This window comes from Etheostoma spectabile, chromosome 9 (genome assembly GCF_008692095.1).
Source record: "Etheostoma spectabile isolate EspeVRDwgs_2016 chromosome 9, UIUC_Espe_1.0, whole genome shotgun sequence".
NCBI classification, from domain to species: Eukaryota; Metazoa; Chordata; class Actinopteri; order Perciformes; family Percidae; genus Etheostoma; species Etheostoma spectabile.
Window position 1 is genome coordinate 10,672,236 of NC_045741.1, and position 17,939 is coordinate 10,690,174.

The 17,939-nt window shown below is 39.4% G+C and overlaps 1 protein-coding gene across 1 annotated transcript in view; it reads left to right on the forward strand.

Annotated features, from left to right (window-relative positions):
• Positions 1–8,403: 8,403 nt before the first annotated feature.
• fndc7b (fibronectin type III domain containing 7b) overlaps positions 8,404–17,939 on the forward strand; it is a 10,014-nt gene continuing 478 nt past the window's right edge. The window contains exons 1-13 of the mRNA XM_032526214.1: positions 8,404–8,647; positions 10,008–10,274; positions 11,010–11,270; positions 11,444–11,704; positions 12,156–12,413; positions 13,071–13,331; positions 13,415–13,675; positions 14,555–14,812; positions 14,898–15,158; positions 15,788–15,837; positions 16,009–16,219; positions 16,941–17,201; positions 17,483–17,743. Coding sequence (XP_032382105.1) covers positions 8,446–8,647; positions 10,008–10,274; positions 11,010–11,270; positions 11,444–11,704; positions 12,156–12,413; positions 13,071–13,331; positions 13,415–13,675; positions 14,555–14,812; positions 14,898–15,158; positions 15,788–15,837; positions 16,009–16,219; positions 16,941–17,201; positions 17,483–17,743 — 3,073 coding nt within the window. The 5' untranslated portion in view covers positions 8,404–8,445. The remainder of the gene's footprint in view (positions 8,648–10,007; positions 10,275–11,009; positions 11,271–11,443; positions 11,705–12,155; positions 12,414–13,070; positions 13,332–13,414; positions 13,676–14,554; positions 14,813–14,897; positions 15,159–15,787; positions 15,838–16,008; positions 16,220–16,940; positions 17,202–17,482; positions 17,744–17,939) is intronic.

The following is a 17,939-nucleotide window of genomic DNA, read 5'->3' on the forward strand; positions in this document are numbered from 1 at the left end:
ACACCTGTGACTCCCCTAATACAAACTGCAGCATTCAGAACCTAAAATGTGGACTCACCTACAGCATTGTCGTCACTTCATCTTCAGTCAACTGTGGCACCATCAATGGCTCTGACTACAGGATACAGTCAGGTAGCAAAAGATCAAGACTCTTAAAGTAAAACTCCTTCCCTATCATGAATTATCAAATCTTACACCCTACCTCTCTTATTCCTCCACCTTTTTGCCCTCAGCCCCATGTAAACCATATGGGGTGTTGGGGAATCTGCAGTGCAGCACTAACATGGTATCAGTGACCTGGGGCAACTCTGGGCCAGACCAGACCCAGGTGGTGACAGCGGTGGACAGCAGAGGAATGACCACCACCTGCAACTCCAGCAGCTCCAACTGCACCTTCAACCAGCTGACCTGCGGGGAGAGCTACGTTATCAGTGTGGTCGGCAACACAAACTCATGCAGCAGTGAACCAGCTGTTGCAAAAATTCTCAACACGGGTACTAATAATTTAGCAAAGAATAAGATACAGCGAGCTATCAGTATTACATGGTCTACAGTAAAGCAGGACTTAAACTATTGGAACATAAAGACATAATCACAAGCAGAGATAGTACAATTCTATTCAAGTCTTAGAGGAACAAAAAAGTGAAACATGATAAGGTGGGAATGTTCTTTGAGTAATAATAGTTATTTATTTAGATGGCCTAAAAGATATTATTAAGTTTCAGCACTAAATTGTTTAGAACCATCAAGATCCAGTGTTATACATATTTTTCGAAGCTTAGTTAGCAAACTGATCATCTGCGGTCTCTGCACAAGGTGCTGCAAATTAGTGTGATAATAAAGCTTTTGTTCACTAAAAAACAAAACCAAGATCTCCACAGTGGTTGAAGAATTTTTCAGAATATGTACTTAAATAAAAGCAGAAAATCTATTAAGTAAAAATAAAAAAGTAGAAGCATAAAGAAGAATATTCAAATAAAGTGCCTCAAAATAGGCCTTTTTCAAAGAAAGATTTTGACATATGACAACTGGAATAGCAAAAGTGTAAAACAGACCAAAGATGGTGGCTGGATTATTAAGCTGCCTCAGTTTCAGGGTGTTGATTTGGTAAGTGATAAATGAATTGTGTTTAATAGTTACAAAAGACTATACTGATTCTCCCCCTCCCTCTCTCTCTCTCTCTCTCTCTCTCTCTCTCTCTCTCAGCTCCGTGTGTTCCCAGTCAGCTCACAGCAGAAGTGGACTGCCTGACTGGTATCACTACGGTTACGTGGGACTCAGCACGTGGTGCCACATTTTACACTGTCTACGCTCGGGGAAGTCTTGGCCACAATGCTGAACTTAACAGCTCTGACACCAACTGTGTTTTCCATGATCTGTTGTGTGGGCAGGTCTACACCTTTACAGTTGTGGCTCGCCATGACTCCTGCATCAGTTTGGTCAGCGAGTCCATCACCGCCGTCACAGGTAATGAAACAAAAAGATGAGTAACACTGACGTAGCACTTTAAGAAACTGACAAAAACTAACCTTTTGTTCCAATGCAGAATTGCATTTCTGCATCTTAAAGGCAGTCACTAATATTTACCGGCTCTTTAAGTAACATAACCAGAATATATGAGCTGAATTTTGTGTTCTGTGAAATTGTTTTTCAGACAATGAAAAACCTGGTGCAGAGTAGGAATTACATTTGTTGGACAGAGAAGTAGTCTATGATCCACTACAATCTAGCTATTATTAACCACATGTAATGCATTGATGGCCTTTTGTCAGGATTGAGTGGTGTGACACCTCTTTATCTGACAATTTATACTTGGTTGAGCCTTGCATATGCCAACATAAAAAACAATGGGTAGATATGCAGCCATTGTTTCATTTTATTGTTATTTTATAATTTTATTATCAGATACTTGTGATAAGCTACAGAAGCCTTTAAAAGCTTGGAGGGTTTTGCAGAAAGACCTACTTGCCAACGTTGTTTTTTTCTTGTGGCTGCCACTAGGTGTTACAGAAGAGCCATATTTTATGGGGAGCGCTTTTTTAAGTGTCAGGGGCATGAAGCCTAATTTACAATTTAACTACAATTTAACAGAAGCAACTGCAATTTTCCGACAGTTCTATTTATGTGACAATTAAGGCTGGGTATTGTTTAAACATTTTCAATAACGGCGGTTAAATTATAAAATCTATTTGAACAAAATGAACTTACAACATTACACAATATAGCAAACATTTTTTTATTTCAGTTCCTTTTTCGTAATGTAGAGTTCCTCGTGTAATGTTAGACAGCCAATCAGCAGCATCATTAGATCTTATCTTGCCTATTGGCTCATTGACCCTTAGTTATTAAATGATAAGGCATTTTTTGATACTCAATACTATAAAGGCAACTCGGTCTGTTTATAAAATGGATTGAATTCAGTAGCCAGCCCTAGTGACAATGCTTCCAACATTCATGAAATTATGTTTTGATTTTACAGAGATAACATTTTAGTTTACACCATCCATACTCACATGATACTCTGTCAAAGCATTTACTTTTGCATCTCTACATCCATCTCTTTCTAGGTCCTTGTCCCCACAGTGGTCTGCAGTCTACCCTGGACTGTAACACAAACACGGCTGTGGTGTCTTGGACGCCGGGCAGCGGCATCCAGTACTACAACGCCTCGGCCAAAGCCTTGGACATCGCAGACCGTCAGAAGTGCTCCACTAACGGCTCCTCCTGCAACATCAGCTCTCTGGTCTGCGGGGAGAGCTACATGGTGACCGTCAGTGGACAGGGACAGAACTGCCCCAGTCCTGCCAATGGCTGGCAAAGAATCAACACAGGTAACCTTTTATACTTACCTACTTTTTATAGTTTGGCTGCTATTTACTTTGAGTTTAACCATTGCTTTTAATAAGCAAATTATTTTAACTGTATATTAACTAGCTTATTTTCCTATTACTTTTAGGCTTCTCTTTCAACAGTGTATGGACTTTTGACAGAATAATTCAGCTTTAAAAAAACCTTTTAGCTAATCATTTCAACTTTTTACAAATTGCTTTTAGTTAACTGTTTCAACCATTTATAATTACTTTTGGTCTAGCATTCAACTGTTTATCCGTAACTTTGACCTTATTTGTCAGCTGTTTATAAATTACTTTAGTCTAGTTAGTCTATTCATTTTAAGTAACTATTTGAAATGTTTTTCGTTCTTTAACTATTTTAACTGTTTTAGAACTTCTAGCTATATATTTCAACTTCTTTGCCTGCTTGATAACTAATGTCATAAAGGATCCCCATTAGCTGTCACCACAGTGGGACACGCTAGTCTTCCTGGGGTCCAACAAGTGTATATATATATATATATATATATATATATATATATATATATATATATAGTCTATACATACACACAAGTTTTTTTATATATAACATTTGTAATTTTACATCCTCCAGCTCCCTGCCCTCCCACACAGCTGAGAGTGAACTCTTCCTGTGAATCAAACAACATCACAGTGTCGTGGCAGGCGTCGCAGGGCTCAGTCTCCTACATGGCTGTGGCTAACGATGAACGGGGCAGCCTGAGTTCCTGTAACACCAGCAGCACCACCTGCCAGATATCTGGTCTGCTCTGTGGACAGCGGTATCAGGTTTATGTTGCTGGTGTTGATGAAAACTGCATGGGAGCCAACAGTAACGTTCAAGTTATTCATACAGGTAGATTTGGTTTGTCTATGGTCACTTTAAACTGCAGATTTATTGTGCAAATTGTGATGAGCTCATCTTATTCACATCGTCTTCTTCTTCAGGTTTCACTTTATCTCCTCCCTCATTAAAGCCACTCTCATTTGGATAGGAAAGTGTCTTCCTTTGGCATTGCCTAGGGATTGTATAAAAACATACTGTGCCGCCGTTACAGCTTATTCTATTATTATTAATAATAATAATAATAATAATAGTGTATCCTTTATTAATCCCACAAGGGGAAATGCAATTTGCAATTTGACATCAGAATCATTTTAAAGATAACCAATAGTACGCTTTGACTATTTTAGTGATGCTTTTACATGTATTCACATTGAGACTGAATCCATATGCCACATTCCTGTAATTTATTATTCATTCTGGAATTGTATTATACCTGAATTCAACTGTTGTTGACACTATGTCGGAGAAGCACTGATTTATCTCTTAATATACTTGCTGCTTCATACATAAAGCAGGTGGACAAAATATTTGAAACATATTTCAAATATTGGAACCACGTCTTAGAGTAAGCCTCAAAACGTGCATTAGTACTGAGTCCACACATGAATAACTGAAAGTAGTAGTTTTAACAAACGAACAAAAATGTCAAGGTAGCATTTATTGCAGGGCTACTGAATTACATTGTGCAGGTAGTCTCTTAGTGTATGGAACTATAGCTATGATATTATAGTAATTATAAGCAAATACTGCAACACTTGTAATTCTGATTATATAGTACAATGAACATGTTTTTAATTTCTTAAATCTACTACTTTCTGACTTAACTGATATTGCAGCATTCCTTCCCTCTCTTCAATTGCTACTGTATATTTTTTGTGAATTTGTAAATTCTAGTGTAGTGTTTACTACTTAACTTACTACTTGAGAGCAAAGATTAGCTGGAGTCATATTTCTTGTTTGTCTATGCAAAAAAGCTGATTCTGATTCAACTTTACTTTTATTTTTTCACTATTGTATTGCCTATATTAATGCTGATTGTATGTAGTTCTATTCTAATCTTGTTGGGTGATTATTTAACGGATATTTCCCTTTCCCTGCTATTGGCTGTAACAAAATCTTTATGTAACCTCAAGAATAACTCAAGTTCATTGAAGCAGCTCGCGACAAGTAAAGAGACTAGCAGTTCATAATCTCCCATGGATCAGGAAGTTTCTTCTAACCTCTCTCTTTACACTCTCTGTTTAGCTCCGTGTGTGCCACAGAACGTACAGAACAACCTCGACTGTCTGTCTGCTGTCGTCAACGTTACATGGCAGTCGGTGGGTGACGTCTCTCAGTTCCGCGCCTCCGTGGTGAGCAAAGATCATGTCAACATCTGCCAGACGAATAAGAGTTACTGCGTAGTGCGCAACATGCAGTGTGGTCTGACCTATGACGTCACAGTAGTGGCCCAAGATGAGACCTGCAACAGCTCCCAGAGCCCCATAAAGCAGGTCCTTACAGGTGAGTAAAGCTTCAGGTGATTGTTACAAAACATGTGACAACTAGGAGTTGGCAAAAAGAATTGATTCATATATGAATTGCGATTCAAGCTCTACCAATTCAAAATCGATTCTTAGAATTCCAAAAATCAATTAATATTGTTTTTATTGTATGTCTACTGCAATAACATGATAGATAGAGAGATACTTCACTGGACCCCAAGGGGAAATTCAGCAAAACGTGCATATTAGGTTGTGAGGCTTTCAAATGACAGCAGAAAGGCATTCATATTCCAGTTTGGGAAAAAATAAGAGGCCTTGTTTAACTTCTATTTTCCTTCAAGAAATTATATGAGAAGGTTTTTGTACATTTGTTTAATTAGTTGTCTTTTATCCTCATCTTCTCCTCTTCTTCAACTCTTCCTCTCAGCTCCTTGTCCTCTCCCGACCTTCTCCCCCACTGTCAACTGCACCACCGGCGTTGTATCTGTAACCTGGAACAACAGCGTGCCGGGGGTTGTTTACATGGTGTCAGCAGTTGAAGCCACAGGTCTCCAACAAAACTGCAGCGGCACAAACGGCTGTGATCTCAGCACGCTGATGTGCGGGAAGGAGTACAACATCACCGTCACACCATCCAGGAATGGATGCGTGGGCAGAAACAGCCCCACACAAATCATCAAGACAGGCAAGGATTGATAATATTTTAGTTTTACTTAATTAAAGAGACATGTGTTCACTTTGTGCACAAATAATGTCCTTTTTATTCTTCAGTTTCCATTTTATCTTCTATTTTATTTTACTCTTTTTTAAATCCTATTTATGCGTCTTCTTATTCCACTTCCACTTTATTTTATGTCTTCAGTGCTTATTTATTTATAGATTTACAAAAAGGATTACTTTAAATGTGTGTATAGGGATGGTGTGCTTTCACCTCCTGATTTAGAAAATATATGTCAAACTTAATAGGTTGTTTCACTTTTAGGCTAAGATTAAAATATGGCATTATTTTACTTTATGTTATGTTTTTAATTACATTTAATAGTACTACTGACTGTAGAAGTAACTGTTCATGAACCCTGCATTTCTGCTATGCAGCCATTTGCCACTAATGTTAAAATGTTAAAGTATGTAGTCATTTATTAAAACACAGCAGTAATGCTCTCTGACCCAACTTTTTGACAATGTGAAACCAGGTGAATAAACTTCCCTGTCGAGGGTTTAAAGCATACTATGTGTAGTAAAAATGACCATGCACAACTCATTTTTTGACCTGCTGATGTTTACCTCCAGTTCCCTGCGTACCTCACCTGTCCGATGTGGAGATTGACTGCCTGACAAACTCAGCCTGGGTAATGTATGAGGAGTCTGCTGGGGCTGAGGAGTACGTTGTCATGGTGACAGACAGCCACGGTGACGTCCAGACATTTGAGTGTAACTCCACGTCGAATGGGATTTGCGATCTTCCGCCGCTGACGTGCAGCCAAAACCTCACTTTCACTATCAAGGCGCGCAACCAGCAGTGTCCCAGTGCACCCAGCAACGCTGTCACAAATGAGACTGGTAAAGTCAAAATACAAGGAAACACTATAAACAGTATTAAGCAATTAAAAAACAAGACAACAGGAAGTCACAAGTGTAACACAGACATATTGTCCTGTAACTATTGATATTGTCAATGTCCAACCAAAAGGGACTGCTTCTCTCCAACAGCTAGAGACAGGAAGATACAAAACCTGCTTTTTATTAAAGTACAGCTCTATCTACTTATTTGCTTTATTCAGTCATTCATTAAAACATGATGTTTCAGAGGTTATCTGAACGCCACATTTTAATAAATCTAAAATTTCTTGTTTTAGCAAATAGAGCAGTATTTTTCTCCAGGGCATATTTTGCTACTAATTTGTACTACTTGTTGATATGATTACAATGAAACAAGTTTTTAAACTAATAAACTAAAAAACGAGTTTTAACTTAAAGTTAAAAATGACTCCAACTTGCTTGAGTAGTAGCATCAAAAAGGGTGCTATGGCAGACAGAAACGGCATTCCTCCCTCCATATCTGACCTAGAGACCCTGAGATAAATAAAGGCATCAATGGAGCGACCTCTAGCTCAGCCAGTAGAGCGTGCACCCCATGTAGGCTGAGTCCTTTGCGGAGGCCCAGGTTCAAATTTAACTTGCGGCTCTTTGCTGCATGTCATCCCCCATCTCTCTCTCTCTCTCCCATCGTTCCTGTCTATCCACTGTCACTAACAAAGAATAAAGAGAAAAGCCCCCCAAAAATCTTTAAAATAATTAAACAAATAAAAGCATCAATTTGAATCAGCATTGTCTAAGTTTTCTCCAAAGAAAAGCTACTACCATTAGAATAATCTGAAAGATGCTACATTAAAATAAAAATCAACTATATAAACTTATACCTGTGGCTTTAGTAGTATATATGAAAAATATGATTAGCTACTCTTCTGAAAAAAATCACTAAATTTAAACATTTTCAGAGAAATATTCGATTCATAAGGACAGCTAAACGCTATACTTTCCTAAGATCTATACGTTCAATCTAATCTAGCTCTGATGAAGGTTTTCAAGTGAAATGTTTTTCTAGCCTCTAATAGCAGCCCCATTAGTTGATTTTGTATCTCTGTTATATATTCTTAAGTACAGATCCAAGGTTTATGACATAGAAGGGGGATGATCAGGAAAGTTTATTTTGATTTGAACCTCACATTGCTTCTCCTTCCCCAGCTCCCTGTCCTCCTGAGGACGTAAAGAAATCAGTAGGCTGCGACAATCGCACGGTCGGCATCACCTGGTCAGCTGTTCCCGGTGCGGTAACGTACACGGCCACGCTGGAGCAGATAGGAGGAGGAAGCACCTCCTGTTGCACCACGTCAGACACCGGATGTGGCATTGCCAATCTGCCGTGTGGAGAAATGTACATTTTGCTCGTTATTGCAGAGGGACGAACTTGCAACAGCTCCCAGAGCGCAGAGGATATTGTCAGGACAGGTACAGTACATACTGTACATGTCACACATGTCACACACATGCATACACATTCTTATTTTTAGAAATTGTCAAAAGAATTTGGAATCAGCAAATTAAATAATTACAGCTACAGAGGTCAGAACATGTTACAAACAATTAAACCATTAAAATTTAAAAAATACAGAAATAAATGTCTATATTGACCTCTCCCCTCTCAGTGCCATGCGTTCCTCAGGACCTCAAAGCCAATCTGAGTTGCAGCAACAATGTGGCCTCCATGTCGTGGAACAGCAGCAGGGTAGGACAGATTTACACAGTGAAGGCTGTGTCTACCGATGGCCACGTGGACGAGTGCAGGTCCATTAAGGACCAGTGTGATTTGACAGGTCTGCACTGTGGACAGAATTACACAGCTACTGTGGTGGCAGAGAACCAAGACTGCAAGAGCAAACCGAGTGAAAGTGTGACATTTAAGACTGGTATGTAAAGACTTTCCCTGCTAAACTATTACTGTTTGGTTTTACTTAGTGTTCATTTTTGTTTCTTTTCATCTAGAGTAAGGGACAGCTCATGCTATTTTTCCCATTGAAAATTGCAAATATAAAGTACAAAGTCTAAACACTTTCACAGATCTTATATTTGCTTTAAAACAGTTTGACATTTTGGAAAATAAGCTTACTTTGTTTGCTTTTGAGAGTTGGATAAGGTGATGATACCACTCATATCTGTATGGTGATAATAAAGCTGGGTCGCGTCTTGTTTGTTCAATCTGTACAAAAACTGAAGTGTGAAGTTGTGGTTAGCACGCCTAGCCAAGAAATAGTCAGGATCATACTCCTGTAAAACCATTACATTATTCTATTCAATTCAATTTTATTTATAGTATCAAATAATAAAAATCATACAACAATCATAATTCTATAATTTATTTAACAATTCCAGTAATTCCGCTAAGAGCAAGAATGGTGCGACAGTGTGACCATGTGCAGTGGCGTGGAAAAACTCCCCATTATGTTCATTTGGTGCTAATAGGTTGGAGAGCATTCTACATCGACTTACACCCTGCGCGAGACCTCCTTCGAGAAAACGCACACAATTCTGCACAGTTATATTTTATAACATGAATGACATAAAAAGGCCAAAGCTGTCTCTCAATAAGTTCCAACATTCCTAGGCCCATTTATTTCTATTAAAAAAGTTCGTATTTAAAATCAATCAATCAAAATGTATTTATAAAGCACTTACCAAGTAACCAACGTTGCACAAGGTGCTGTACAGAAGAGTAGAAGTCGTGTGAAACATGTAAAACATTTAACATTTAAAATATGAAATAGTTTCACAGTAAAATATTTGCCCAAAAATGTCAGCCTCAGTGCGTATAGGATGTGTGTTGGCGGCCTAGAGGTTAAAGAATCTTAAAACAGTTTGTAGTGAATGAATCGATACTGTTAGTAAACCGATTAGTGTTTTTTTTTTAGACTTTAGTTGCTGCATTATGACATCACATTCACTATATTTGACTACAATAAAAAATGCCGCTATTGTTGAAGAGCCAACTAGCGATTTCCCTGTCTTCATGCTAAGATAAGCTAACTGGCTGCTGCCAGTAGTTTCAGATTTAGCACACAGATGTGATAGTGGTATAGTTCTTCTCATCTAACTCTGAATAACCAACAAAAATACTTCAAAAACGTTAAATGATTTCTTTAACTTCAGATGTAATCTCCAAAATAAATTTCAACTTCATAATCAATTCAGTACTCAGTGATGACAAATGCTTCAGGGTAACAAAGGAAGCCTTAAGCCCTACACCACATCTTCTTTATCTCTTGTCACTAGTGCCATGCAGCCCTGCAAACGTCTCCTCTGCGGTGGCCTGTAAGGACAACAGTCTGACTGTGTCCTGGTCTAAGAGCTCAGGAGCCGACTCCTACATCGCCACAGTGCAGGACAGCATCGGTCAGACCACAACCTGCCAGGGCACGACCGAGGGCTCCTGCAATGTGACGGGACTGGGCTGCGGTCAGATCTACCACGCGTCCGTGGTCTCCTCCGATGGATACTGCAACAGCCCGCCCTCCGCTACTGTGGATGGTACACCTTCAGGTACAGATTTTAAGGCATGAAGAAGAAATGGTTTACACTTGGATTAAAGGCTTTCGTAGTTTCTCTTGGAGTTGCAGAGATTTGTTGACCCATTTAGGATTACGAAATCCTTTCAAAATCTTAAAAAGGTCCAATGGCATGACAGTTTCACTTAATGAGGTTTTTTAACATTAATATGAGTTCCCCCAGCGGCTAGAAATGGCGATAGGTGTAAACCTACATCTAGGTTTTCTGCTCTGCCTTTGAGAAAATTAAAGCTCAGATGGACCGATCTGGAATCTTGGCCCTTATGAGGTCATAAGGGGAAAGGTTACCTCACCTTTCTCTGCTTTGCCCGCCCAGAGAATTTGGCCTGTCCATGAGAGAGAGACATAATGGCTTTCAAACGAGCAAATTGGCAGTTGGTCAAGGCCACACCCCCAGTCTCCGCCTTGCCCCCCCCCCTAGTGGCTGTAATTCTGCACAAAGGCTGAACTTTGGGAAACAGACTTCAGATACAGTATTAGGGGATACTAAGGCCTATATAAAACCATCCAAAGAGCACCATGTCAGGGGACCTTTAATGGATAATATAAAAATTAATTTTATTCTAGCTAAAACTGAAATGTAATCTTGCAAAAATCTACTTAATTTAAATGACAATGTTGAATTGGATTGATTTTTTTTATTTTCTAGTTATTTTTAACTATCAAGTTAAAGTCATGACTGTCATAACTGTCTTACATGTCCTCTCAGTTCCCTGTAAGCCGACAAATATCAAGGCAGTTATGGACTGCTACATGCGGACGGCCTTGGTGGAGTGGTACCCAAGTGATGGAGCTCTATCGTACATCGTCATGGCCACCACCGCGTCAGGCCAAAATGTCACCTGTAAGGCCAACACCACCTACTGTAGTTTGGAAGGGCTGCTTTGTGGCAACAACTACTCTGTCTCTGTGAAAGCTGTTGGACGGACTTGCAGCAGCATTGCTTACTGGACAGGACAACTGGTCACTGGTGAGCAACTCACAGGGTTAACAGAGTTGCATGTATGCTTGAAGTCTCCCCCCATTCAGTAATGTGTTTAAATTATTGTCACTTCACTTGGATGTTTGACCTTCCACTGTGCAGAATGACAGATAACATAGTCTTATTTACTTGTCAACACTTTCCTCCATCCTCTCTTCCAGAGCCATGCATCCCTACGCACATCACCACTCAGTACAGCCTGACGATCGGCCAGGTGCTGTGGGACATGGCCGCTGGAGCGGATTCCTACACAGTTGAAGGAGCAACAGAGCAGGGCCTGATGGTCTCCTGCACCACCCAAGGCACCAACTGTGCCCTCTATAACATGGACTGTGGCCAGATGTACATCATCAACGTGACAGCAAACAATTTTGTGTGCCAGGACGTGTCCACCTCAACCGAATCAGTCACAATTATGACAGGTGCAACACGAGAACCAACAAATCTGCAACTACTCCGAAAGTTGTTTTGAGTCAATTATCAAGCAAAACATAGTCAATATCTTTTGGTTTTGGAGTAGTGGTTGGACAAAACAAGAGATTTGAGCATAACCTTCAGTTCAAGAAATTGAAATGGACCTATAACACTAAAATTCTCAATCAATATGAAATAGTCAGCAGATTAAACAAAAAGTAAAAATAATAAGCTGCAGCGATAGGACAGAAAACATGTATGTAATTTAGGTTTAATGTGTAATTTTCACATCTGGCATGTGAAGTATCTATTGATGTAAATATTATATTTCAAAATACAGGTATTAAAAATATGGAGCTTTATAGATAATTAAGTGAATGTTGTTTTTTTATCATGCAATATAGATGAAAGATCCTATAAGCATCCTTCAACTTGTTCTGCCTCTTTTACCGCCCTAAGAGCCTTGCCCTCCCAACATGGTGCAGACCAGTTTGCAGAATCCCGACGTGGGAATCGTGTCGTGGGAGGCCAGCTTTGGTGCGGTGGGCTACGTAGCTCGTTTTGTCGGGCGCGATGGCCACTCTCTGTCCTGTTACACCAACGGCACATCCTGTAATGTAAAAGGCCTTCACTGTGGAATCGTCTACTACATCCAAGTCATGGTCATTGGAGAGACACTCAACAGTAGCATCTCCACTGATGTCCTGCTGGTCTCAGGTATATGGTACTCAAATACTGTCTTTATTTTAATCAAATATTGTTCTGAATACTCTTCACCACATCATGTACCTGTAGTTTTCCACTACAGTGAATCTATTTGATAGGCATTTCAAGTGAAAATATTAGACATGAAAATATATAGTATATGTAGGTGGATCATTTTAACCCGTCTCCTACATTTCTCCTTTGTACTAAAGCTATAGCTTTATTTTGCTTAGGAACACTTTATTTGGTTTTATATAACACCCCTCTATTTAGCTTAAATACCAAGATTCTAAATTAATAAAAAAAAAAAAGTAAATGCACTTAACACAATAGTTTGGCCTTTTTGGTGACAAATGGTAAATGTAAACATAACTGTTTAGAGGAAACCTCTACAGGGTACCATTTTTAAATTTCAATATTAGGTTATGGACAGATGGATGTAGGAACTAACTCTTAAGAGCAAAACACAATTTATTAAACAGCAGTCTGTCCAAAGAAAACTGCCACCAGAAAACATAGGGTTAGTGCATGCAGTGTTGCCAACATAGCGTTCTTACATGATTTGGAAATTTTAAAACCTGGAGAGCTTAAGATTAGTACAACTTTAAAATGTGATCAATAATAATTGCATCAGTTTCCTATATGTCCTTCCGTCCCTTCTATCTCTAGCTCCATGTGCCGCTGGAAATGTGGCAGCTAATTTGGATTGCTACAACAACACAGCCAAAGTGTCCTGGAGCTCAGCTAATGGAGGGAACTCCTACAAGGTGACTGCCGCAGCAGAGTCTGGCCACCGGGCTTCATGCGAGACCGCCGGGCTGCAGTGTGATTTGACTGTGTTGCAGTGTGGTCAGACGTATAACGTCAGCCTCACAACCATCAGCGAACAATCCCAGACCGAGACACTCACTAATGTCACGTTCAGCACACGTGAGTTAAGCAACATCTCGTTTCAGAGTAGTTGAGAGTGCAGAGAAGGAGATCACTGATACTTAACAAAAAATTTCATCCAGGGCCCTGTAAACCTATGAATGTTGGAGTGAACCGGCAGTGTGGGATGAATACGGCCACCATGTACTGGGAGGAAAGTGGGGGAGTGGAGCGCTACATGGCTACTGCCATTGGCAGCATGGGGATGACTCTGAAGTGCAACTCCACCAACTCCACCTGCCAGTTCCCGAACTTGTACTGCGGGAAAACCTACACCTTCTCTGTAACTGCATATAGTAAGATGTGTTACAGTGAAATCAGCAGTACGGTGGAGATTCAGACAGGTAGGGCTCATCGTCAACTAATTAACTATTTGGGTAATCGATTGATTGATTGATTAACTGATTGTTTTTTTTGTTACATAACAATAGAGATGGAATTAGCCTCCTGATCGTGCAAGTACACCCTCATTACAGTTTAACTAAATATTGTCAGTGCCAACCTACATCTGTATTACTTTTGTTAAATTGTATTTGATTAATTTTCTTTCATTTTGAATGCAACAGACCAAGATGGAGCAGGCTTAAATGTTTTGCAAAGGTTTCCACAGTACTCAATCTCAACTTTATTTTATTAAAACTGTGGAACCAAAATACCCAAACGTTATACTAGTTTAGTTTTTTATTGATATGTATTAATCATTTAAAAATATTTCTCCTTGTCTATTAAGTTGCTGTCTGTCACCCAACTATGCATTTACTGTATTTTGCGTTTATCTGGCATTAGTACTTTTTTTTTAATAAACAATCTGTTTATGAGTGAATAATCACTGCAAACGATTAATCGATTCATTGATAGGTTGACTGCCAGACAATTCACTGGCAACAATTTTAATAATTGTAGTTATAATAGAAGTATAGTATAATAATAGTAATAGTTTTGAGAGTATAGTACAGTACAACAATTAATTTGTTTCAGAAATTTAAATATGAATATTTTTTGTGGTTTTACTCTTCTACGATAGTAAACTGAACACTTTTAGGTAAACAAGCAGTTTGAATATGACTTAACATGACTTCTTTCATGACATTTAGAATACAATATAGAATGATTATTTGATAAGAGAAAATAATTGTTAGAGCTGCAGCAACATTAACAAGCAGATCAGATGCAAAGGTCACATCAGAACTAAACTAACAAGTGTCCAACTCTTCGTTCTCTAGACCCCTGCCGGCCGACTGGCCTGACAGTCACTGGGTCCTGTAACAACGAGACAGTGGTGTTGGATTGGTTGGTGGCTCAAGGGGCATTAGTCTACGTGGTGACGGTCACAGGAGACCTGGGGTACGCCACAGCTCTCCAAACCAATATGACAACAGTAGAGGCTCAGCTGCCCTGCGGACAACTGTTCACCTTCACGGTAAAAGCTGAAGATGATCGATGTGACAGCGCTGTGAGCCTGCCTAAAAACTTTAAGACAGGTATGAGTCTCATTTATATTTTCTGTCTAATGTGGTGTACAGTATAGTAAGTTTACGCTGATGCAACAATACAACTTTTCCTCAGGTCCCTGCGTCCCTGAGCATGTAAAGAGCTTTACACAGTGTGAGAACAGTCTGGGCTCGGTCAGCTGGGACAAAAGCGATGGGGCCGAATCCTACATGGCCATCGCAATGGGACGGGACCGCCACACCCACATGTGCACCACAAACACCACCAGCTGCACCTGGGATAGCCTGCACTGTGGAGAGCAGTACACAATTCACGTCATTGCCAACGACTACCTGTGCAGCAGCCTGCCGAGCAACAGCACTTCAATACGAATGGGTAAACTTTTTTTCTTTAACGTTCACCATGAGACCATGAAGGAGAAACGAGCATTATGTCAAAACCTTGAAGTTTGACCTGGTCATTTTTTAGGCCACACATGTAAATGAATAAACAAACAACAGACTGGAGGTATAGCACTGTAAAATTTAAAGCAAAGTCCAACAAGAATTGGGAAAATCAATCAGGCTTGAGTGCTCTTAAATAATGCAATGTGAAAAGCACCAATATCATCAATAGAGCTAAAACAAATAGCTGATTAAGTGATTAGTCAACAGAAAATAAATCTGTGACAATTTTAATAATCTATTATTGTTAAATTAATTATTTATGTATAAATTACTAACATTCCCCTGTTCTAGCTTCTACAAAATGATTTACTCTTGCTTTTATTCTGTTTTACATCATTGTAAATGGGTTTTCTGTAGGGTTTAAAGTGTTGGTAAGACAAAACAAGACCTCTGAATTAATCACCTTGGGCTCTGGGAAATTGTGACGGGCATTTTAAACTTAAACATTTTCTGACATGATTAATAAACTGATTGAGAAAATAATCAGCAGATTAATTGAGAGTAAAAATAATCATGATTTGCCGCCCAACTAAACTTTTTTTCGTCTTCTGTTTTTAGCGCCCTGTATTCCTCAGAACTTGAAATCATCTCTGAACTGCACAATGAAGGTAAATATTTTTACTAAATGTTTCTCTCAAAGCTCCTTCTCAGGAAATAAACTATTCTATCTAAATTTCTGCTCTGTGAAGCACTTTTGTTTTGAAAGAGGCTAAACAAAATTAATTATTTATTACATAAACTGAAACTAAAAATATAATATATTGTCACCTGTTTTGTAGGTGGGATCGCTGACCTGGAATGCCAGTGAAACTGCTGAGTTTTACATTGTGACGGCAAAGACCAACAACGGCCACAAAGTGCAGCTTAGTACCAATGACACCTGGACCTTCATTTCTGAGTTCCTGTGTGGCCAGGAGTACTTCCTGTATGTTCAGGCAGTAGACTCTGTGTGCACAAGCCTCCCCAGTCAGCCATCAATGCTTGAGTCAGGTAGATTCCTATTCCATTAAGCCAAAACACTAGTCTGGCTCTCACCAGACCATGCCAAGCTTAACAGATTTGAGATTGAGCCTTGGTCTGGGGAGTTTACTCTGTATTTTCTCTGCACACCAACGGGCATAGTTCAAATGACTCTGTACGCAATTGTATAGTCCTTCAACCAATCAGACCAACGATCTGGGTGACGTAGAAGATGATGACCCAAAGTTAAAGTAAAAGGCCAACACATATTACTATGTGTGCATATACAGATTTAACATTCTTAATTTTAAAGGTACTCTATACTTTGTAACTGCAAGATTATTTAATGCAAAATTTGAATGACCACCAAGTTCTTATTCCTTAAATTCAATTATCTATTTTAATTATTTATTTAACTTCTTCTTTTTGAGTTACAAACCACCTACATTTGAAAGATATTTTACTGAGAACAATTGGTTAACATTTTTTGTATTGGTGTTCAATTTAGCTTCTGTCCTGACCATTATCAAGTTTACTCATATATATGACCCAAAATCACAAATTAATCTCAGATGGATTTAAGATCTGTACAATCTACAACATGCTCTGTCCTATACGGAGAAACAGACAAAAACTGGTGGATTACTCACCAGCAAAATATACTCTGCATCACTGATATTAACCTTAAGGGCACTTCTGCTAATTCCAAAATCAGCCTGCACTAACAGTCTATTCTACTTCCTTACCTCAGAGCCCTGTCCTCCTACCGGTGTCTCCAGCTTCATGAACTGCCTGTCTAACATCGCTGTGGTGTCGTGGAACAGCTCGGCTGGAGCGGACTTCTACACCGCCACGGTGACACAGGGAGACGGCCAATCAAAGAGCTGCTGGTCTGACAGCAAGCAGTGTGGCATGCCCAACGTCAACTGTGGCCAGAACTACACAGTGACGGTCATTGCCTCGAATGAGAAGTGCAACTCTGACACCAGCCAGGTTACTACACTGCAGTCAGGTGAGACATTCAGGACGAGTTTATACTGTAAACTTCTTTGATAATATTCTCTATACTTCTTTCATGCCTTTTTAATTCTGCAAACTGTAAATACTTTTGGTCAAGAGTTTAGGTTGCTTTGAGGTCTTGAACTGTGATTTAGATTTATGTTTTCTATGTTCAGTTCATTCAACATCAGACATCTTTGAAATTAATGCTTGTTTAGACAATCTCAAACTTCTTGCCACTCCACAATTAGATATTTAAACTTACTACAATCTACTCCACCGGCCTTTCTCCAGTGCCCTGTGTTCCTACTGACGTGGCTGTGAAGATGGACTGCTCTACTAATAAGGCTCTCGTGTCCTGGATTTCCAGCAAGGGCGCCCTGTCCTACAAAGTGATGGCTCAGAGCACACAGGGAAACATGTCCTTCTGCGAGAGTACACAATTAATGTGCACCTTGGCCAACTTGACCTGTGGTCAGGATTACTCTGTCCAGGTGGTGGCGCAGGATGATATTTGCTCAAGTTTACCGAGCCCAGCTACAAAGTTCACATCAGGTAAAACAATTGAATGGACATAAATCCTATTTGGATGTTTACCCCTTGTATTGTCTTCACTTCCAGGACCCTCTAGTATCCCTCGGGTCAAATTGACCCCTGACTTATTTAGGGTTTTAAAAACAATTCTGAAATAAAATTTTATTTATTAACAAATGTTGTCTTTATCTGAATTTCAAACAATTGAGATAACATA